Consider the following 23,019-nt stretch of genomic DNA (forward strand, 5'->3'; position numbering starts at 1 on the left):
TTTAGCAGGAGTCAGGAAAGGAAAAGTCCTTTTCTACATTTTCCTTTGGGTACCTGCTCCCTCAAATTTGAATGCCAGCCTGTCACAGAGAAACATCCTTTTCACGCACTGGCATATGGTAACACAAAAGCAGTAGTACCCAGGCACAGTCTGTTTCTGGAGTTGTAAAAAATTCTTCAGACAAAAGACTTGGGAATAAACTGCGATTCTTCATCCCATGCTCAGGCGAGCAGCCACATCACATTTGAGAGGACTGTTTGTATGAGCAAACACTGCTTAGTGGGAACATAAATTGTAGACGTGGGCCCAAAATAATTCACTATACCTATAGAATAAAATTATAAATTGGATTATTACAGAAAGGCAATTAATACCATAAATACCAGAAGTCTGCAAAGACTCTACCTGGGAGTATGAAGTCTCATAAAACTCCCTCCCTGCCTAGCATTTTAGCCGTATTCAAGATAACACTCTAAGTGCCCACTTTTTTCCCAGAAGGTAAATTGTAGTTCTAAAGGTATAAACACCTCCACGTGCTTGAATGAAAACATTTTTACAGCTCTCAAAACCTGATAACAACCTCCTCCCACACCAGAGTCCAACATCTAGGATTCTGTTCCAAGTCCAGTTTTTGTTGCATGCCTGCCATGATTTTACTGCTGCAATAAAGTGGGGGAAACAGAGAGAGAGAGAGCGACCAAGAGAAGGATGTCCAACGTGTAAGGATATTGATTACGCCTCACGCACTCAATACCTAGCACTGCATCCGAGTTTTAAATACCCAAGATTATGAAATTCCCACAAAGTCCTTTGAGATAGTGCTGGTATTACATTCTTGGAAAGATATTCCAACTAGCATACTTCAAATTAATCTCACAATCTCTGGACAATTTATGGTCCACAAAAATTTATAGCTTACCCCAGCTTTCCTTCCCCCCTGCCCATGAAGGCCTCATGAGACATTTCACAGAGGAAAGGTGACTGAGGGCACTGTTTTATTGGTGTATATTTAAAAGAAATTGAAAACTTAAGCGTGTAGCATGAAGCTCAGGTGGTGCACTGGACCACGATTCAGGAGAAAGACATTTTCGTCCTTGCCTGAGAAAACCCCCTTGCCTCTCCCTCATGTGGGGCTGCTGTGGAAGGGAGAAAGGGGACCATCCCCACCCTCACTAGCACTGCTAGGGCTACACTAATTAATTCTGACAAGACTAATTAATTAATTCTTACAGAACCCTCACTTAATTGCTGGGAGGAAGAGTTTACCTCCGACTTCCCTGGGCGCCCGCTGCAGAGCTGCCTCCTGAAAAGGCCTCCACGCGGCCCGGGCTGTGCTTCAGCACCGGGGTACTCCGTGGGGCCACGACCACCGGAGCCCCGAGACCGCGGAGGAGAGGCTCGGCAGGGGCTCTCGGAGAGAGGGGCGGGGAGGAGGAGGCGCCGCGTACGAAGCAGGCGGTGACAAGTCAGGTAGAGGCGGCGCGGGCCGCCCGCCCTGCCCGCTGAGGCGAGGCGAGGTGAGGCGATCCCCGCCGCCCCGCCCGCCGAGCCAGTCCTGCCGCGTCAGGCAGCCGCGGCCCCGCAGGCCCCGCCCGGCTGGTTCCACAAGTTTTTGACAGTTTCTTAGCGGCGGAGGGGGAAGCCGAGCCTGCTGTGGCGGCGCTGGGCTGGGGCCGAGGCGCTCTCCCGGGGACGAAGCTCTTCCCACCGGCTGCCTCCCCGCCGGCACCATGTCTCGGGACCCCGAGGAGGTGAACAAGCTGACGGAGAGCACTTACAAAGTGAGTACGGGCCGGGGAGGGGGCTGCCCGTCGCCGCCGCCTCGCCTGAGGAGACGGCGGCCGCCTTTGCCCCTGCTGGCCGGCACCGGAGGCGGCTGAGGCGGGGGCCGTTGGCCGCCTGTCCACAGGCGAGGGCCGGCGGGAGGGCTCAGGACAGCCTCGGCTCCTCACGCAGAGAGGGAACAAACTTTTTTCTTTCTTTCCTCTTTCCCTCCCTTGTGAGTGATCTCGCCCATCCCAGTGTGTCAAATACTGCTCGGTGCTCGCTTGTAAATAACCCGAAAGGGCTCGGGGTGGAAGCAGCGGGGAGGCTGGGCTCCCCTCGCCGCTCGGCGTGGTACGGCTGAGGCGGTTTGCGCCCCGGCTGCCTCCTTCCCGCCGCTGGAGCGCTCCGCCGGGAGGCGGCGGAGCTCTCCTGCAGCCCCCACGGGCGGGCGCGACCGCGGCCCCGACCGCACGGGTTGGGCCGCTTTACAGCTGGGAGTGCCAGCTCCGTGACAAGGCAGGCTTGGTTTTTCTCTCTGGTTTTTCCTTCTCTACAGGCTCAGTTCTCCAGCGAGCCATAATTCCCTCAGTGTGTTTTGATGATAAGGTGGTTTGGAGATCTTGGTGCTTATGGTCCTCTGCTTAAACCGTTTCTTCACAGGGGCCAGAGCCTAAAAAATGGCTTAATGCTGAATTAAGTGGCTTGTCTGCATCCCCAGCTGATGATCAGATTTGTGATGGTACACCACCGACTGGTGAGGGTAGTCCAAGTTACGTCGATAGACTCTTAAACTTTCCAAAATGCCTCATTATTTGTAGAATTAAAAGTATTTTGCATATGGGCACTAGACACTTGTTTTGAACTTCTTCTCGCTATAAACTCAGCCCTTCCAAAACACACCAATTCTAATTGGGCAAAGTTCTCTTAAGAATCATACTTTTGGTTGAGTAGCGATGGCAGTGTTGGGTCTGTAATCTTCATTCTCTACGGTGTGTTGTACTAGAGAAAGCACTTAAATTTGCAAATGCATTTAATCATGCAAATGAACTTGCAGCTGCAACGCCTTTGCAGCTTTGAGCCCAAAGGAAAGCTTTCTGGGGGATTGTTCTATTTTACTATTTACCAAATCTTACTGGTTTACCATCAAATGTTTTCGTATTTCTGAAGATGTCATTATCATTTAAAGGTCTTTAAAAATATTTACTGGATTATTTTGCTGTTAGTTTTGTTGTTCTCCAACACACTCAAGTCGACTATAGTTCTTCAAGTAGTCCAGTTATATTGGTGTCATCTTGTATTTGCTGTTTACTTTCTTTGGACTTGGATATCAAATTCATGCAAAACTACTGAAAAAAATGAGATTACTTGGCTATAAATTTTGTCCTCTAGAATCGGTGCAGGTCATCTTAAACGGTCTGGTGCTCTTTGATATCAGTTACGTTCATGGCAAGGCCATAAGCAAACATAAATTCCTTTTTCTCAGAAGAGCAGCCTGTAAATATAGGCTCACAGAAGAGAAACCTGTTCGGGGCTGTGCCGACAAAGGAATGTTCTACCCTGTGTATTGACTTCCAAAATGTAGCTAAAACAGTTTTACAGAGGAGAGGGAAGAAAATCTCTTGCGTGTTTTAATGGATATAATATAAAATAGGCTTTAAAGGAATGACAGACCTCTAAATAAACAAAACCTTCCCTGTTACTCAGTACTTATTTCCTGGGAAAGTTTACCCTTTTTGTTTTGTTCTTTTAAACTAATTCAAAGGGATACTTAAGACTGAAACAACCAGCAAAAACACAGTAATACAAAGTTAGTGTTGACAGTGTGATGAAATGTCTTCTCTGTGGGTATTTTGGGAGGTCTGGTATGTTGCATCACATAGCTAGTACTCACAGGCCTGGAAACCCTCCTGCCCTGCCCTCATTAAAAATTGAAACTTTATCCAGATAAGGTATAAAGGCTGCTTCAGATAGAGAATGGATTCTGGGTCTACTTTAAAGCAGTTATTTCTATATCAGAGTTTAAATCTTGAAAACAGTTCTTTACTTCTTAAGGGCAGAGAGCACTAGCCTGTGTGTTCAGCATTTGCTGTGACTGTAACCACAGCTCCCTCACCTAAAACGAATTAACACCTCTTTGTGCTGCGCTTTAGTCTGCATGGTGAGCATGCTCTCCTTTTTTTAATAAAGCTCATGTAACTTCTACTCTTGCTGTGTGCCATCCTTAGCAATACAGTGCTTAAAACACCATGCTGGTATTGATAAAATCAGCAGCAGTGTTTGTGTTTCTCCTACCAATAAGAAGAAAGACTTGGTCTGGAGAAACCAATTCAGTGTAGTGTAGTGATGGCACCTGTGTGCTGCAGAACCAAGCACAGGCTTTCAGTTTCTCACAAAAAAATCAACTTTTGGGTGACCTGGAAAAATAATAGAAAATGACATAAATGCCTTGCTAGTTCTGTTTTCTTTTTCTCACAGTGCTAATCCACTGGATTTATTAAATACATAGTAACCTGTGTTATACAAAGCTTCAAAATATACTTACAGAAGTCATCAGGTGGTTAAGTAATGCCCTTGTATTTTTATCTTATTCATCCTTTTTGTTGGCAACAACATTAGAAAGTGAATACCTCAACATTTTTTTTTTTTGCTAACCTGACTAAATAAACAACATAATCCACAAATACGTGCGTGTGTGCATACACAAAAATCAAGGCTGACATTTACTCTTTATGTAATACCTGAAGAATCACTTTAATGCATGATAGGAATGGCACGTGCAAAATGAAGCCTAAGGGTGTGGGAGCCTATGACTAAAGAGGGCCAGAGCCTCCCTTTTGCCAAGGAACTGCTGAGAGCTTCACTGGTATGACATTGCCCTGCCCTTGTAACTCACTGCAGTGATGTGGCATGCTGTGAGGGGACACTGTATGATCCCCCTCACACACACAGACTATGTCAACCGGTAACCCCTGGAAAGTTGTTACGTGTTGGTGTGTCACCGCAGCTCATTTTATCTGCTGTATATGGGGGAAAGCTATTTGGCATCCAGCTATGATACACACAATGCAGGGGAAAGGGTACAAAACAGGAAAGTACTGAGTTACAGACCTGTCATTCTGTCTGTATGGTCTAAAGGCTGGGCAGGCAGCTCGTGTATTGCTCCTGTGGTTTGAGGTTTCTGGAGCTCTTGATAATAGCGTGATAGCTGTAATTCATTGGTGTTGGAAGATATATTTCTCTGCATTCAAGTAAATCTTACCCAGAAATTTTGATTATCAATCAAAGTGTAACTTAAAAAAAAAAAAAAAAAAACAAAACAAAAAAACCCAACTTTGTTCAATGGAGTGCTATGTTCTTCTGAGGGGCATGTAGAATTATTTTGGTAGGCTATATTGTTTTATCATGGAAATGTATCTGATAAATTCAGTTTAAAGCCCTAAATTCCATGTTTCTGTAGTCTAAAGAGACTTGCAATTAGATTAAACTACCAGACCTATTTACCAAAATTAAAATTCACCTATGGTCCTAGCACATGCTGCAGTAAGGCTGTCGTTTTACATCACTGAAATATAAACCTAATTTGGGGGAAGAGGAGCCTTTGGGAGTTTGTGGATGTATAAAGTCCAGTTCTATCTTAAGGTCAAAATAGATAATTTGCACTACTTAGAGTTATGCCTACTTAGAGTCTATCCTGGGTCATGTGTTCATAAGCTGAAAAAGTTTGTATTTGAAACACACTGATGGATGATATATTACTGTTTCTCTTACACAAGAAATGTTCCATCAAGCTGACTAATAATTAGTCATAAGAACTAGTCTTTTTGCATAAATACTGGCATCCCAATTTATTTTTTTCCATTCTGTTAAACCTATTTTTAAAACAATATTAAGTGAACTTACAACTGAGATAGCTTAACGTGAGATGTGTTGAGGGCTTAATCGTGCCCTTCTGAAAACTGTATTGTGGATTTCAAAAGCTGAAGGAGGAGATGAAATGCAATAATGTACAAAATGCTTCAAGTACAGTAGAGCACAGTATGATTTACTTTCTGTACAGCTTTTCAAATCTTCTCAAGTGGGTTCTCAGACATAGTGTAGCAATACTAAAGACTTTTTCCAAAAACTTAATTTTACTGTTTTCCAAATTGAGGAATAACAATTTAAACTAAATTATTAGTAGCTATACAAAGGTTAGCTATGAATAGCTGTAGTGATGGTAATATGAGTAATGTTAGACATCAAGATCTACTTTTCTGTGCTAGTTTTATAATTTCAGATTTCTACCCAAATACATTGTTATCCACTCTTTCAAAAGTGCCTGCAGGATGTAAACTTGAAACTACAGGGAGTCTATGCATTGTTTAGTTGTATTCATACCTGCTGAGCTATTGTTCTGCGAGGTGTGTCTTTAAGTAAAAAGCAAAGTTGAGCATTTACAGGAAGGCACTTTTACAATGGCTGTCATTTGTTTTGAAGATTAACATTGTTTATATGACTATCAGGAACTGCGGAAGATATAATACCTATACACAACAAGTGGAAATACAAGGCTTGTTCCTCTTCAGTCAGCTCCTTGCTGCCAGGCTGGTTAACTCACATTGGTTTTATGTGGTGAAAGGCACATTGCAACTTTCATAACGAATTATATGAGGATTTAATTACTTGAATGACCAGAATAGGTTTCTCTTATGCTTTTTCTTGGAAGGTCACTTTTGCCAGCTCTCAAATTCTCTGCATAAAAAGATGTTCCCAGTTGCCTATTTTGAAAGTGTTTCCATTCATCCTAAATAATAGAAAGCTGTAGGATCTGATCATGTGCCTCCTCTTCTCTTCTAGTTAATTATTCTGTTCATGAGAGGTAGTGTGTCACTAGAATATAGGACACTAGATTGACAATTAGGAGGCCTAGTTTGTGTTCCTCACTGTACAGGCAAATGATGTGTTGTGAACTACTTTGTCTCTCCCAGCTTTTTTCTTACTTTGTGATGTCTATTTGGATTTAGACAAAAGTTTTATTCCCATGTCTTTGTACAGCATGGCAGATAACAAGATTGTGATATCTTCTGAGACTTTTGACAATTTTAAATTAGTGGTTCTCTTGATCAGAAATTCTTCTTTGTTCTTCTGTCTCTTTTTTAATAGTTTTGAGATCTGGCTTTAATGTATGACTTGCGATTTTGCACTGGTGTTCAGTCCCACTCATTTTCATGACCTTTTCCTTAGACTGCAAGTAAGAGAAGCTATAAAACTGTAAGACATCATCTGAAAATAAATAGCTATACAAATTGATTTCTGAGTAGCTTTTTTCCTCTATAACTTTTGAAGCTGAACAAAATATTACAATCATTTTAACTGGTTTGAAGTGTCTTGGCAATATCAAATTTATACCTGATCCTGAAGAGGGAGTTGCCAGTGACAGTTTCCCTTTTAGAAAAAGTGCTCTAGATATTTCTTCCTGGAGAATACTTCAAAGACAGCAACAGTGGTTAACTATAAAAAGAGCACTAGAAGCACAGCCAGGTTTTTGTTTGCTTTGAGAATCTAGTCTTCAGCAGAAAGAAAAAAAAAAAAACCCCAACATATTATGCTTCCTTCTAATGTTGAAGAGAGGAAAATCATCTAAGAGTTATTTCATTAGATCATCTTGGAGACCCAGCGGGGTGGGGGAAGCCAAGTCTTTCTAGAAACACAAACCCTTAGTAGGAAAGTAGATGAGCCTTGCACAGTGCTGTGAGGATCAGCTAACCATACCCTGTGTTAAACCAAGGAAATTCCAAAGGGGAATTTCCATTGCAAAGGTTTTTGCTGCTTCTCGGGCGTTCACATCTAGAGACTGGTGCAGATGCTTCTGCTAACAATCAACCACTGTGGCAGCACAAAGACTGAAAAACTGCCAGAGACTGCTTGGTCTAATGAAGGAAAGATCCATTAGTTGTATGCCTTCCAGCTACTGAAGGCACTGAGCTATAAATTGTTTCTTCATCTTTCCCAGCAGTTTTACATATACGTTGAGCAGATGTGGTGTACTGGAGCTCCTCCTCAGTTCTCTGTGTTTCAGTGGACCTGTTGTGTTTCCACAGCGTGGTCTATATCTGCTATACGTGAATACCCGATACATTATCAAGTCAGCTAGTGAAAATAAAGAGCTATGGGGTCTGGCTTCAGAGAGGGGAGCTGTTGAGGGCATTTTTGCTGTGTTTTGTTCACTTCCTGCTAAATGAAAACAACTAATGACACAGGTGCAATCACTGTTTTCTGTTTGAAATCTGAATTAGAAGATGTCATGAAAATTGGAATCTTAACCCCTGAATCCTTAAGACAGTCATTCCAAAAACCAGTATTTCAAGACCAATAATTATCATGTTACCGTTATAATTTTTGCGTAGGTGGCAGTAAGGGTTTTACTCCAAGTTCTTGTTGCGAGGAGCAGGGTAAGCAGGGACAGGGTCTGTCTTTCAAGAAAACTATTTTCAGTATAGGGTGGCAATTCAAGGTGGCATTGGGATTCTTACCTGCCATGGATACACACAGTTTCTATGTCAGGTACACCTTTCTTCTCCCCCATATCCTTGGACTACAGGACTCTATATCCTAACACAATTCCTTAATTCACCCATTTTTTTTGCTTGTGATTCACTGACTCCATATATGCCAACAGACGTCATCTTTAGTACACTGTTGGGAAGAAATGGCAAAAAGTTGGAATAGGAAGAGACAACTTGCCCCTTGGAACAAAAGCCTCACAGTCGCACTACCTCAGCTACAGGGAAGGTAACAGAGGCACAGCAGCAACACTTACAGTAGTGAAATAAAGAGTTGGGGCAGGAGGAGGGATGTTCCCAGACACTAGAGCTTGAAAATCCATACTGTTAAGTTGTTAGAATAGCCCTTGGCATTGTCGGCCCAACCTGAAACGCAGTTTCCCAAATGATCTCTGAATGTGGTTTGTGAGTTAACGCAAATCAAGGGCCTGGGGACAATAAGCAGTTTGCTTGCAGTGATCGTGTTTGGGTAGGTAAGAGTTCAATGGTATAGACCAGAAAACAATCCCAGTTGCATTTAATTTGTACAAATAAAGGCTGTGGGGCTAGGTACTGTTGTTCTGTGTCTGCTTTTGATGTCATATACACTATACCAGTATCAGAACCCAATAGTTTTATATCTTTTTTAATATCTATATTTTTTACTCAATATGACTGTTAAAGTATTATTGGTGAAATCTGGAGTTAATCTTTTTCTTCACTTTTTAAATTGGCTGGAGTTCAGGTATAGCACTATATTTGAAAAATAATAATAAAGTTCTGTCTGAATGACCTTGCCTGAAAATAAGACAAATGTGATGGTATTCCTGTTCTTTCTGGGTCCATGTATGTACTAAATATAAATACTTTAATTCTGTTTGGTATAACAGACAAAAGCTTGATACTATTTCACTTGTCATGGGTCTTGTATTTCTTGTAAACATAAAGTGTCTGTTTTGAATTCCTTCAACTTGAAAGTTCTGCTGTGTGAACAATATCTAGAAAGATGTGAGTTGTCATCAAAATAGTAAGAATAACAGAATGGTGTCTTCAGGTATCTCATGATCTTCCTTTCATGACGATAAGATTTTAGAGTAATGTCACAGCTATAGTTTTGTTAGGAAGATTCTGGGAAAAGAAGGTCTAGAATCTGCAAAAACTTTTAAGGTTCTCCTCTATGGAAATATAGGGCTTGTATTAAATTTATTTTTAAAAGAAAATATTCAGTACCAAATTGTTCCTGAGACTTAGCAGCTGGTGTTATATGAAATTGCGTTTTGTAGAGAGGAGAGAAAAGAAAGGTTTAGAACGTTGTGGTTACTTCACTATGAAATGACCAGGCCCATACAGCAAATTCTAGAATACTTGTTCAGATGTAGATGTTTACATACGTACAAAGGGGTTTTTGTTAAACAAACATGCTGTGTCTTTAATTCAGATAGCAATCCTACCTGAAGAAACCAAGAAGCCACCAAATAAGTGAAGCTCAGAGGGCTCTCTTTCAAACTTATTTAGCATTGTTCAGAAGTTAATTGCAATATCCAATATTTTGGAATGCTGCTGTTTATGCTACATGCGTTTGATACATCTTAAAGGGCATGATTCTGAGGAGTGAATAACTACTGCATTTGTATTGGCATGTCAGCTCCCCCCCCCCCCCCCCCCCCCCAGTGCTCATAACAAGATAAAAGTAATTTTGGAATATTGATTTAGGGGAGAGGCGGGAGAGTTATTGTTTTTGACCAGAAAGAGGGAAACTGAAGCTTTCCTGTGAGTAGGGACAACTCAAACTTTGTGGGTGATTTTCCTTTTTGGAGTGAGCAAAATCTTCTTCTCTTCTTTTCTTCATCCCCCCCGACTTTGGGAAAATTCAAATTTGGATTCAAACTTCATGGTTTAACTTATTTTCTACTTTTTGCAAAGACTTGAAACTTTTCTATGTAATGGTGTAGCTATTTTCTCGCACTATGAAACTGCCAGTCACAATTTCAACCACTTCATCAGTTTATAGAATTTGCTAGGTATGAGAGTAGTCATGCTTAGAGCTGCTGGATTTCAGATTCTGGTTATTTCAGCCAGTAACTGTATTTAACGGTCAAAGCAGCTGCAGTGGATTTCTTTTTTTTTTTTTCTCCCCTCCTTCTATTTAAATAAGGTCATAATTTTAATTTTCTTTCAGAAAGAACTACAGCTTCGCACAATAAAATGCAGCATTTTCAAACTAAAAAAAAACAAAACAAACCACCAAAAAACTAATTTCCCTAAATGCTATCTGTAACTTAGAAAAGATGGATAAAGTGCTTAGTCTTCCCCTAAGCAGATATCTGGTGAATTTCTTTTCTTTTTTCCTTTTCCCAGTATTTTTTTTCACAGTGGGGGAGGGGGGGCGCAGGGGGGTGAAGAACTCAAATCTTGAACCATTGTCAGAAAGTCCTTTTTATTGTCTGACTTTATAAAACAATTAGTGGATAAAGGTTTTTCTCTCATTCTTATTTCACCATCACCTACCATAACAGAAGGATCTATGTAAACTTTGATCACACACTTGGCATCCTTTTATAATATAAACAGCCAGATTCCTTTTTACCCTTATTGAAATAGTTTACCTTTTTTTTCTTCTCCTGTTTGATCTTAAATGCTCAGTTTCTTCTCCCATTCTTTGCTCTCCTCTTCCTCCCAAGTCTTCTGTTTTTCATCCATCCATGGACTTTTCAGATGTATGCTTTACATATGAAACATAAAACTAGACCTGAGTGACACTGAGATAAATACTTTCATCTACTGTTGAATTGCCTTGGCTATAACACAAATTTTGTTTTCTGTTCACTAGAATGTTATGGAACAGTTCAATCCAGGACTGAGGAATTTAATAAATCTGGGGAAGAATTATGAAAAAGCTGTTAATGGTAAGTCTTCTAGGTGCTAACACTAGAAAGAATGTTTAATTTTCATTTAAATATACATATTGGATATGAGGGTTGTGTATAACTAAACAAAAAAAGTGCAAACACCCAAACATATGTACCTTCTCCCTTTTTTTTTTACTGTCCTGCAGAAGTTACATCCCAAACAGGCACAGAGCTACTGCAAAATAAACTGAATATAAAGTGTAAATAACCCACATTAGAATAATAATATAAATGGAAAAAACAAAGTTATCTAAATTAACGTTCTCTTTTTTTTTCCTCTGGAAATATCTTCCAAATATATTTCACATTCTTAGATCTGTTCCTACTGACCTATACACCTCACTACCTAAGTAACCCTGTGAACAGAACAACTTGGATGAGTAAGAGTTGCAGGAGTGGATTTTTTTTTTTGTTATCCATCCTAAACCTGATGGTATCTTTTTAATGGAGTCAAAATCAGAATGAATAAATTTGAATCTAAGGACCGAGTCTCTCAAACTTTTTATAAAAATGTGGTTTTTTACTTCCATTATTGACTTCACAGAAACTATCCATCTAAGAACGAGTTTCCAAGACTGGGCTCTATATTCCCAAAGCTTATATTTTAGGACCTGTTAGAGCTTGTTCCCTTTCCCCTATACAGACCTGCTGAGCTGCTTGATACCATATTAAAGCGATGTAAAATCTCTCTTATTCTGCTTCATTCAAGTCGGTGGCATATCTTTCCCCTACATATAATCTAGTACTTTGAGAAATGTGATACTGCAGAAGTAGTGCATAGCCAAATAGACATTGAAATCTCTCTTCATGCAATTTTTAGACCAGGCTTGAGAAAAAGATAAAACCAAAGCCTGCTGGAGATGAAAATAGGGAAATGTTGACTTACTTGCAGTAATGCCTAAGCTGATGGATTAACATTGTGGTTACCTAATACCTAACTTTAGGGATTATTGGTAGTACCAGAAGTAATAACAAGTGTTCTCATGTTTGGCTGAAAGATTTTTATACCAGTTTCTGAGGGTTCTGCTTTTCACATACTTTACTGTTGATACGTTACATTGTGCCTCTTCTCTTTTAATTCAATTTGTCATCAGTAATTCACAATGTAACTGTGCACAGCAACACTGGAGAGGCTGATAGGTATTGTGTTCTAGCAAGTTTGCCTTTTAAGACTGGCTGATGAAGCATATCTAGCATGAATGCTTAATTTCAAATGAATAAATGTTTACAATGTTGCAACAACTGTTAAGAAACTACATTAAAGTAATCTTTGGGCTCTCATAAATTGTTAATCTTTTCTCCATAAGTTCTGGGTGGTATAAATAGATCTGTAACAAGGAGTAAATATTCTGTTGCTAAACAAATACTTTGCAGCTTTCCAAGCAAGTCAGAGTAGGCTGACAAAGAACACAAAACTTACAAGAACTTCTGATAGGTTTATAATGTATTTTTAGACATTTTGAGGATAAAACGTCAAAACTCGTTTTCCGCAGAAGTAGTTTACTAGCCATAGTACTGGAGAAGAGACTATACAAGTGAAGTTCTTGATTTGGCTTGATTAGCGCAGGAGAAATCACACATTTTCTTCCTTTTTTAGTGCCTGTATTAGGATAAAAGATTGACGTGGGCCTATCCTGAGAAAACCTTAGATAGGAAGAGTTGGAATGGCATCAAATCTTCGCATGTGGGTGGCATACTGCTCCATCAGTAGCACCAGTATAGTTCTGTTCAGAAAGTTTGAATATAGAGCACCTATGAGACGCAGCTTAGACAGAAATTACTCTTGTCTAATGCAACAGGGCCTCAAAAAGAATCTTTGTTTCATTTGGAAGAGTTTCAGGCTTCTCTGTGAACATACTGTTAGGTAACCAAAGATGTCACCTTTGCTAGTAAAAACTATGAAATACAGACCTAAAAGACTATAATTGGCAATTGCCTTCTCCCCCCAGAAAAAGGTATTCTGAAGTCAACAGTGAGAGTCTGCTTGGCTTCTGCTTTGGGTTAAAAATGTACTGCTACAAAAAATTATGAAGACTTCAATAAGTATTTTTCACTGCCTTTTACAATAAAACCTTGTCAGTTTGTCCTTGTTATTTCTTTTCTTTGTGGTGTATAGATCAGTTCTAGATACTGTGAAGATGCAAGGCAACAATTGCGTGGTGTAGATCTACTACATATGTAATCTGTTTCTCACTAGTGGCCTCCCTGCAGTTTGAATCTTGATGTTTCCGTGTTCGTTCTAGCAAAACTGGCTTTGCTGTTGAAATCGGCTATAACCAGGAAATGATTAACTGAATAATGAATAACTGAAACCTTGGTGATACATATTAAGAGCTTATCGGTTCCTGTAAAACTGGAATTGAACTATAAACAATAAAAGGGGGGGGAACTGTCTGGGGTGGGAGGGGGGGAGCATCAAGTGTTAAAGAGGGTCTGTCTTTTTGGTAAGGAATGTTAAACCTTCAGGTTTCTTCTTAAACTGTATATGCACCTGTTGCCTGAGGTTTTTATTGCTTAAAGTACTTGGAATATAGATTTCTCTGCCATCCTGAGTTCAGTGACAAAGATAAAAGTAGGCACTTTCCTGGAGTGTCAAAATAACTCTGTGCCGAAATTGTATATATCAATGCTAATTTTCCATGTCTGTCCAAGAAACCAGGTATCTTCCAACATTTAAGCTCACTAAGTTGCTGAATGATGTAATTTATAATAATCTCGGGAGCATTGATGGTATGTTGAAAACTGAGAAAAGAATACCAGGTGGCTTATCTCCGTTACCTGAACATCATCTTTCAGAGACTTAATTTTTGAAGTTTTAGCATTTAAGGCCTAAAATTTCCTTAAAGTGGAAAAGTTGGTGTTTATATGTAGGATCCTAAGATTTCAATGTATTGTTTTGACAAGAAATCGTATTTGTCATTGCAGTATATGATGATTGTACAGTGTTATCCATAATGGTAATTTTTAGGAGTGGCTGTATCAGATGTATCAAACTTTTCACATTTCACTTTTCTTTTAAATATATCTCACCTGCCGAACTGTATTTCATCATAGCTTTTTTGAAGCGAGTTACTCTTTCAGCTAACTTCAACAGCAAATCATTTACTGCTTAAGGGCTCCATGTCTCCTTGTTGCAACTGTAGGTCTGTTGTCTCACGGCCAGTAGCCATTTCTCAGATCAGTCGTCTGGCTGGCCAATACAGGGCAGAGACCTTGGCATTGCTAGTAAGTTTGGGATTGCATTTTGCTTTTTTCCAACAGTTTTATCTATACCAAGGAATTTTGTTATGTCCTGACCAATGGTTTATGGCTAAACCTACCCACAGGACGCTGATTGCTCCTAGATTTGCATGAAAGTTGGAACTAAATCACAGGCTGAAACTTCGTTAATATATTCTGGTGTTCTGTCTCTGTCACCTGGTTTCACAAATTAGCAGATAGCGCAGGGACTTGAGTAGCTTTCTCTGATAGCAGGATGTCCTTATTGCCATATGCCCCTCTCTTACTATGTGCCCTGGATTACAAAATTTCATAGGATCATAGATTCATGAAAATGGAACATACTTTGATTTTTGTTAACACTTTTTTTTCCTCCCCCCAAGCTATGGTAGTGGCTGGAAGAGCATATTATGATAGCCTTGCAAAGATTGGGGATATATCAGCTGATTCTCCAGTTTCTAAAGAATTAGGTAAGTGAAATATCTTTTTTTCATTACTTCAAAATATAAACTTTATTTTTGTTTTCCTGCTGGCCGTTCATGGAACTAACGTGAAGTAGAAAAGGACTGGGAAAAGTGTGTTTTTAAATAATGCATAGATGGAAGGGATTAGATTCCTTTAAGACATACTATTTCTCAAGACACAATGTTTTGACAAAATAACTTTTTCTTTTTACTTTTGTGAATATATTTCTGCCTATGCATTCAAAAGCATGTATTTTTCAAGTTCACATAATTCTATAATAAATAAAAATGGAAAAATGTGTAGCTTTAGTACAGAGATGAATGTTGAAATATTTCTGCAACAGAATATTGGTATGAGGAGTCCTAGTGTATGACAGCAGTTCTAAACTAAAACAATTTTCTGGATGAGTTCCACTGTGAAGAGTTTAATTCTACTTCACTATTTTTGATCAAGTATATCACTAAAAGTTCTCAGATGCATTATATTTATTTTCTAGTTGAGCTTTTGAAAGAGAAACTGTAGTGTCAAAAATGTAGTACACTTACATTAATGTAAAATTAATCCAAGTTCTGTACTTTCCTGAAAATAATTTCTGAATTTTTTAAAGATCATAATCAGCACTTAGTTTTGTACTTGTTTGGCTAGCATTGAAATGATACTGCTCAATCTACAACAGTGAAGTTGTCATCGAAGAATTTGTAATATTTCTGACAAAAGATCCTAACATCATTACAAAACAAAGAAACAGGAGCTGTACTGTAAAGAGGAAACATTTGTTTAAAGCCTTCGTTTGCTTTTTGACAAAAATAACTTGATAACGTGTCTTGTCTCTGAACTTTTGATTATGGGAAATGTAGGACTCTTTCAATAATGTAACATGCATCTGCTCCTGTAACTCACAATAGTATGTTAATTCAGCCGATTAAAAAGGATGTTTTTAATAAATATTTTTTTAATGATTCTGCTGAAGCAGAATTGAGGGGAAAGACCTTCCTTGAATGGTGACCACTGGTTTCTATGTGCCTGCATGCATTTTTATGATTTGTTCTGAAACCACTTTTGTGTGAGTGTTAACATTCTGTGTTCAAAGTTGGGAGTGGCAGAACAGCAAACAGTAGAAAGCAAACATTGCTAATGTAGTTGCTTTCTGTATTTGCTTTGCAGGTTGTTTACAGGAAGGAGGGTTGCTAGTTTCAAACTATAGAACAAAAGTATGAGAAAGTTAAAAGTAATAAACATGCAGAGTCTTATAAAAATATCAACAAATGCATAATTACAATTTTTGCAATCAAGCAGTTGGCTATATGCATGGAAGTAATCTATTTATCGAACTTTGTATGATTGTGGAATATTGTCTGCTTGTTTGAAAAATATTATCATTGGATAGTTTTGAGCTGAATTCTGAAAATAACTGTTTTTCCCTATTATTTGGGGCAATACAGAATTGTGATTGAAAATATATTTTTGTTTAACTATGAATTCTTCCCTGCAATTATAAAACTATTTCTAGATACACTGTATTGAGAAAATATGGCCTTCTTCAGGGTCAGGCCTCTAACTCTGCTTTCTGTTCATCTTCTACTTAAACTGTTACTGCAGAAAAATCTTCTTAAGGAAAAGAGCAACTCTGGATTTCTTCTAGCATACTCTCTGAAAGAATACTTACTTTAGAGATAAGGAAAGCCAATGAACATTGGAAAAGGCAGGATAATGTGGTTAGGAGTCTGTGAGAGATTATTTGCATTTTCTTGAAAAAGTCTTAATAGTTCTGAACCTGGGTTACAATACTGACCTATTTAGCAAAGAAATATGATACACCCCAGATGTCTCTCAAAGTATCTTTGCTTAAAAAGAAAAAGAAGAATTTACTGCACCTTTTAATATTCTAAAAATACTGAGATGCATGCTGAGCAGTATCGGATGTGGAAAGACTAGATCAAACTTTGCTGAGATTTGCTCGTTCGTGGACCCTATCAACCCTAGTGGAGTTACTGTAGGCCTAGCCCACTGTGGAATTGTTTCTTCTGTGAGTTCCTTTAGACCTGCCAAAAGACACGTTATTGGCCACTAACAGCTCTATCATGCGTAATACTTCTGTTATCTTTGCCAAAAACGAGATCAGTAGTCATCAGTTAAGTTTTGTGATATACCTGTGAACTGCTTTTCTGGACTATATTCTCCTGAGCATCAAGTGAGCTGACACACTAGCTTGTTTTGTAAGAGCAACAGTCTAAAGGTGACTGGCAAAGAAGCAGAGAGGAGCAATTTCCATAATTTTATGTGTGTGTGTTATCTGTATCCAAATCTGATGTTCAGAATATTTCTGTAACTTTTTACTTTTCCCTTGTTTAAAACTGTATTATAAGGCCTCTTCCTGTATCCTGTATTAACTGAAATCAATAGCAACAGATGTCAGTAGGAGATCATTATTTTTTTAATATTTAAGACATTATCCTGGCTCTTCACAATGAATTAGATAAACCAACAATGACCAAGTTCTAAAGCGTTTTGGAATGCTTTAATATTTGAGCACAAACTGAGGTACTGTGGTCTGGATTTCCAGTGTTTAGGTCTTTGGACAACCAGAAAATGTAAGTGTTCTCATCTGAGTAATAAAAATTTGAAACATCCAAAATAAACTAATGCTTAAAAATAATCTGTATAAAAATAAACAAGCCCCTCCCCCCCATGGCTTACCAATTTAACCACAATCAGGATAATTGGCTTATGGATGGCAAGACTTCATAGTATTCAGAAATCCACGGTGCTGATTTTTTTACCTCATTGTATCATCTACAGCAGAAATGAAGGGAAGGCATATCTGCCAATTAATTATCTTTGACTCATCTTAAATGTACATGCCTCCTCCATTAGCTTTGTGTTTCACCCATCAGCCACTAGGTACTTTTTGGCTGTAAAAGAAGGTTTTAGAACAAGATTCCCCCCTTTTCCCCTTTCTCTGGTAGTTAGCAAATCAAGCTGTAATTTTTGCAGATACAGTTCATATTAAAATCAGTTTTCTGAATAATGAACAGGGGAATGAGGCAGGAACCAAGGTTTCGGGTCTTTCCTGTAGCAACTTCACCTTTATAGTGGCAGATGAAAAATAATGTATTATTCTAAATTCAGTCGTGTTGCATTAAACTTCTTACACTTAATTATGAAAGGACTACAAGGCTCAGATGGCTAAAACACAATATTCTTTAGAATTTATGGAGAATCTTTACTGGAATATTGCACTGAGTCATTTTACGGTTCAAACCCAAACCTGCTGGGTGACCTAGAGCATATTTACTGCCAAGTGTGATGTAAAGATTTGTATCAAAACCACAGTCAATCTTTCCTTCTCATAAGAAAACATAGAACATGGTCTTCCTGTAATAAGGCAGTAAAATGGATACCAACCCCACAGACAGGGTAGAAACAGAAATGGAAAAGAAATGGGGAAGAATTTTTGAAGTAGAGGGTAAAATGCATAGAGAGCAGAGAAGTGGTGGGGCAAAAAAATCGAAGTAAAAATGCCAGAAAGTGCTTTCTTCTGTCGAATGAGACTGGAGCAGAAGAGGGAAACAAGAGAATAAAACGAAAATCTGGATATTCCAGCTGATTCAGAGCTTTTGTACTAAGTATCTCTATCTTTCCATTCTGGCTGAAGCTCTCTGAATTATTTTAATACAGAATAACTTAATGAGTAAGTTGAGGAAGTAGAGGAATATACTGCATTCATAATACAATCCTTATGAATAAGGGATAAGTTAATTTAGGTCAACGTTCTTTCTAATTTTTTATTTCCCTAAATTTCGAAGCTTGTAGTCTCTCAGACTTGGCTATGAGCATTTAGGAACATAACCTGAATTTATGTAGTTCAAGTTATTCTGCAATATGGAACTTGCATATCTTTCTTTCCTAGGCACCTTTTGGAAATCCCACTAGGAAGAAAAGATAGGAAACAAGAAACTGCACGTTTGAAAATGTTAATATGTCATACTATTCAAATTTCAGCATACCACATCAGCACAATAAAATTTTGTATTTCAATAGTGCACTAAAAATAACTTCATGTAGATGCTATACTGCTGGTAGAGTGTTAAAATAGTAACTTTCATGATGTGTTGCTAATCTTTTTTGTCTTGCCCAAAAATACAAGTTTATGAGGCTTTGTCTTACCAATTTTTAGTGCTTATGATTTTAATAAACTCTCTCGTCTAGTAACATAGGCTGTCTTTGTAGCTTTCACTTGCTCAAGGAATCGGGAAGTTATTTCCTGCTCACTCACTGAATACTACTTCTCATATCTTCCCAACTATCCTCTTCAGCACCTGCCAGTTATTGCAGCTACAACTCATTTATTATATTGTGGGTGTAAAGTCCCAATTTGTTTGTTGTGTGGCAACGGTATCTATAGCAGTCACCCACAATTATGGGGTCAGTACCTAAAGCTTATTGCTCAAGAACTAAGAAGTGTAAACTATTCCTTGCTTGTCAAACTATAAAAAGCCAAATTATAAGAAAAATATTACATTGTGTGGTCTTGACCAATAGAACTAAATTGCAGAAGTTCAGCATGTTAAAAGGAAAATCAGAGGAGACAGATTTAACCTGTTTAAATTTAACCAAGACTGATAATTTATTTAAAGATTACTCTGTGTTATAGGCTTATTTTTTTCATAGTATCATTCTATTAAAACTTATCTGGAAACAGGTATGCAAAAGCTTATGCTCATCTATAGTCTGAAATGTAACAACTTGGAAAAATTTCCATTCTTTTTAGGAGAAATTTTCTGGTTAAAAACCACTACAGGTAATCTAGAGAAGCAAGTATTGAACTAAAAGATTGCTCTGTGTTGTGGTAGTCACAAGATAGGGAGAGGTGGGGAGAAAAACCAAAAACTTCTAATGGTGCGCACAGTAAGTGGAGTTCTTGCCCAACAGAGGATGAGCCCTGGACTTGATATTCCTCTCATGCACAGAAGAAAGGGTGTTCTTAGGGTCTAAAAGACAGTGTTTGAACATATTCATGAAACGCAGGTTTGCTCATCAAGTGGTGTAATTTTAAAGGTCTCCACAATTTTGCCATGCTTTGTCAAATACAAAATCTCAATTTTTTGTGATATAGTAATACACATAGTAATATAGTAATTACAGAATACTATGATACGGATAACTGGGGGCAGGGGTTGTCTATATGCATGTTTCCTTTTTTTTTGAGAGCTCTTATACTTCTCTGCAGTTAGCCAGACGTTACTCTTGAGTAACATCTAACAGGATCACAGAGATCCTTTGGTAAATGTTAATTGTTGGTTTACTTTAAAAAAAGCTAGAAAACAATTTGATAATAATGTAAATTTAATACTAATGTAATTAGGAGTGTGAAGTTCAATCTATAGAGTTCTGTTTTGGGTTTTTTTTCCCCCAGTGATAACCACTTCATTTTACATTTGCAATGAAGAGAAACCCTGTGGACTTTTCTCTCCCTCTCCTCGTTTCTATTTGCAGAAACGAGAGATTTTTCTATATCAGAAACTATGAGCTTTAAGTGGCCAACTCATAGAAAAAATTTTGGAACTGAATTGGAAAATTCTTATTTTGCTAAAAAGAACATACCTCCTTGCTGAAAAATTTCTAATCAGACTGATGTAAGGCAATACCATCTTTTTTAAAGCACTTATCTTGCAAGTATTTGTCATTCAAAATTATTTCCTTCCTGATTAATAAGCAAAATTGCCACTTGAGTGGGTACTTTTCAGAGCTATAGCTCTCTCTTGCTGCTTCTGTGATACAGCACTTAAGTGTCACTCTCACTATTGAGAAAGCCAAGCAGAAAAAGAAAATTCCGTCCTTTAGGATGAATGTAGCTAGTTGCACTTCAATTAAAAAAAAAAAAGGGGGGGGGGGAGGCGGAGTTGTTGACTTACTTTAGCATATAAACTGACCCTTTCAGCTGGAATCTTATTTCACTTGTCTTAGAAAGATGACACCTAGCACCCTTCCCTTCACTGGCTCATTTAAACTAAAGAAAAGAGATCTGTCATCTTGTCTCATCTTACTTACTGCATCAGTGTCATCTCTTCGATAGTATAAATGTTCTGCTTTTGGAATAGATTACGTTGGAGGGAAAGGCAAGTGAAGTGTGCCAGCAACTACAGAACCCCTTTAGCACCTCATCTGGTAGAAACTTCTGGGAAACTAGCTTAGAGGCTGCAGTTTAAGTAGTTAGTGTATCAGGCCAGCTTTTCCTATGGAGCATTAGTAAAATGCTCTTCTACTATATTTTTAATGAAATAGCATTGGAAGAAGCCACTCCATTCTTATAAAAGGGAAGTATACCCAGAGCTGTCTTGAAAAGGAAATACAAAGTAGTCATGTGGTTTTTTTCAGGAGTGAGGTTTTGTATCTTCTAATTTTATAATAACATTCTGGGTGTGTGCTACATAGACCTCCAATCTGCTCTAAGAAGGCTAAAAGGAGATGAGCCAGCCTTTCTAGATACATTTCTACTGATGAAAACTCAGTATTAGTGGAAACTTCCTGCTATTCATAGTTCTACTTTTCAAGGTCATTTATAAGGGTAAAGCGAGCCAAACAATCATACTGACAAACTTCTCTTTCTCTAGAATCAGTACTGTGGATTTTGATGTTCAGTATTCTGCATGTAAACTTTCAATAAAAGTCTGCTGGAAGAGAGAAAAACTTCAGTCTTAAATTCTTAAATATGAACAACTTAAGTCCACATCTAATAATTTGCCTGACCATCTATTGCAGAGCTATTGGAAGCTGTATATATTCACTGATTTATAAATCAGTTTAACTATTCAGATATTCATGAGCATGTGCCCTGCCAATGGCCAGGTAGAAGCTCCTGCAAGTCAGTGTTCATGAACGGTGGAGAATACTTGGCACTGTGCTATTAATAAACCAAAAAGAAGGGCAAGAGAAACCTGTTACTATGTTGATATCCAGAACCATTATTAACAAACAAACAAAAATCACAAAGCAATAAATAATCAGTGAAGAAGGTTGCTGCAAAACATGTCCTGGACAATGAGTGATCAGGTGGCATCATACAATGAAGCTGAACAAACAGTTGTTAGCTTAAGATCTTTTGGTGGTGGTTGTTGTTAAGTTCTGTAATCTTTCTCTGCTAAAATATAAGACAGAAATGATCCTACCAAGAAACGGAGTGAACAAGAGGTGGGTTTATTATTAAACATAAAGAATGTAACTGCTTAAAAATGGATATTGCAGCTTGTTCTTATAAGACTACCCCCCAAAAAAAGTTTGTTCTATATACAATCATGTTGTTGTAACTTCTGTTATGAAGACTTCCACATAAGGTGCAAATTTTCTGGTTCTAGAAATGGCTGAAGGGAGGAATAGAATATGAAAATACACAAGGCTCTTTGGGAACAATTGCAGGGCACTGATGTTGCAGAATACAAGCACCAGGGGAAGAAAAGAAGACAGGTATTCATAGGACTTTAGTAATATTTTTCCAGTTATTTTTTTCAGATCAAATTCTGGATAATTGGTCATATTTCTGAGTCAATTTCAGTATTTTCTTCCCTTTTTTTTTCCTTACAGCAACCTGTAAACTGAAACTAATTCTCTTGATTTTAGCCAGTGATAAGATACAGCCATAACACTCTTACAGTATATAGCCCTGAATTTCTCATGGTGGTTAACTCAACAGTTCATAGGTAGCATTGGCAGTACTGTTCCTTGTGATGCATCGTTATAGTGTTAGTGTTATAGTTATGACACCAGTGCGTGTGTCTGCCCCTGCTACTGTAAGCACATCTACTTGTGTACGATGACTCTGGAGTTTAGCACAGAACATCCATAATGATACATGTGACCACACCCTCGAGGGAAAAATTAGATATTCAAAACACCTACAGTGAGTGTGTACTTAATTGATATCTTCATGCTATGCCTCAAAGGCCTGAGAAAATAGTGAAAATACCATGAAGGGCACCCTTAAAGATTTTTCTGACTATATTGGAACAGTTAAATTTCATGTGAGTCTTACAGGTAGCAAAGACATCTTTCATCTTGCAGTGGAAACCCTGGAAAGGATGCCCTGAACTCCACCTGTGTGTACACGCAATGTTTTCTGGACACTGTGGCTAGTGTCTGTC

The 23,019-nt window shown here is 38.3% G+C and overlaps 1 protein-coding gene and 1 long non-coding RNA gene across 2 annotated transcripts in view; one reads left to right on the plus strand and one right to left on the minus strand.

Annotated features, from left to right (window-relative positions):
- The first annotated feature begins 1,592 nt into the window (after nt 1–1,592).
- Nucleotides 1,593–23,019, plus strand: part of BAIAP2L1 (BAR/IMD domain containing adaptor protein 2 like 1) — a 43,973-nt gene continuing 22,546 nt past the window's right edge. The window contains exons 1-3 of the mRNA XM_076351552.1: nt 1,593–1,781; nt 11,119–11,194; nt 14,800–14,886. Coding sequence (XP_076207667.1) covers nt 1,731–1,781; nt 11,119–11,194; nt 14,800–14,886 — 214 coding nt within the window. The 5' untranslated portion in view covers nt 1,593–1,730. The remainder of the gene's footprint in view (nt 1,782–11,118; nt 11,195–14,799; nt 14,887–23,019) is intronic.
- LOC143166791 (uncharacterized) overlaps nt 10,717–23,019 on the minus strand; it is a 28,382-nt gene continuing 16,079 nt past the window's right edge. The window contains exon 3 of the long non-coding RNA XR_012996449.1: nt 10,717–11,010. This is a non-coding gene — a long non-coding RNA (uncharacterized LOC143166791). The remainder of the gene's footprint in view (nt 11,011–23,019) is intronic.

The sequence above is a fragment of the Aptenodytes patagonicus genome, chromosome 13 (genome assembly GCF_965638725.1).
Source record: "Aptenodytes patagonicus chromosome 13, bAptPat1.pri.cur, whole genome shotgun sequence".
Classification (NCBI taxonomy): Eukaryota; Metazoa; Chordata; class Aves; order Sphenisciformes; family Spheniscidae; genus Aptenodytes; species Aptenodytes patagonicus.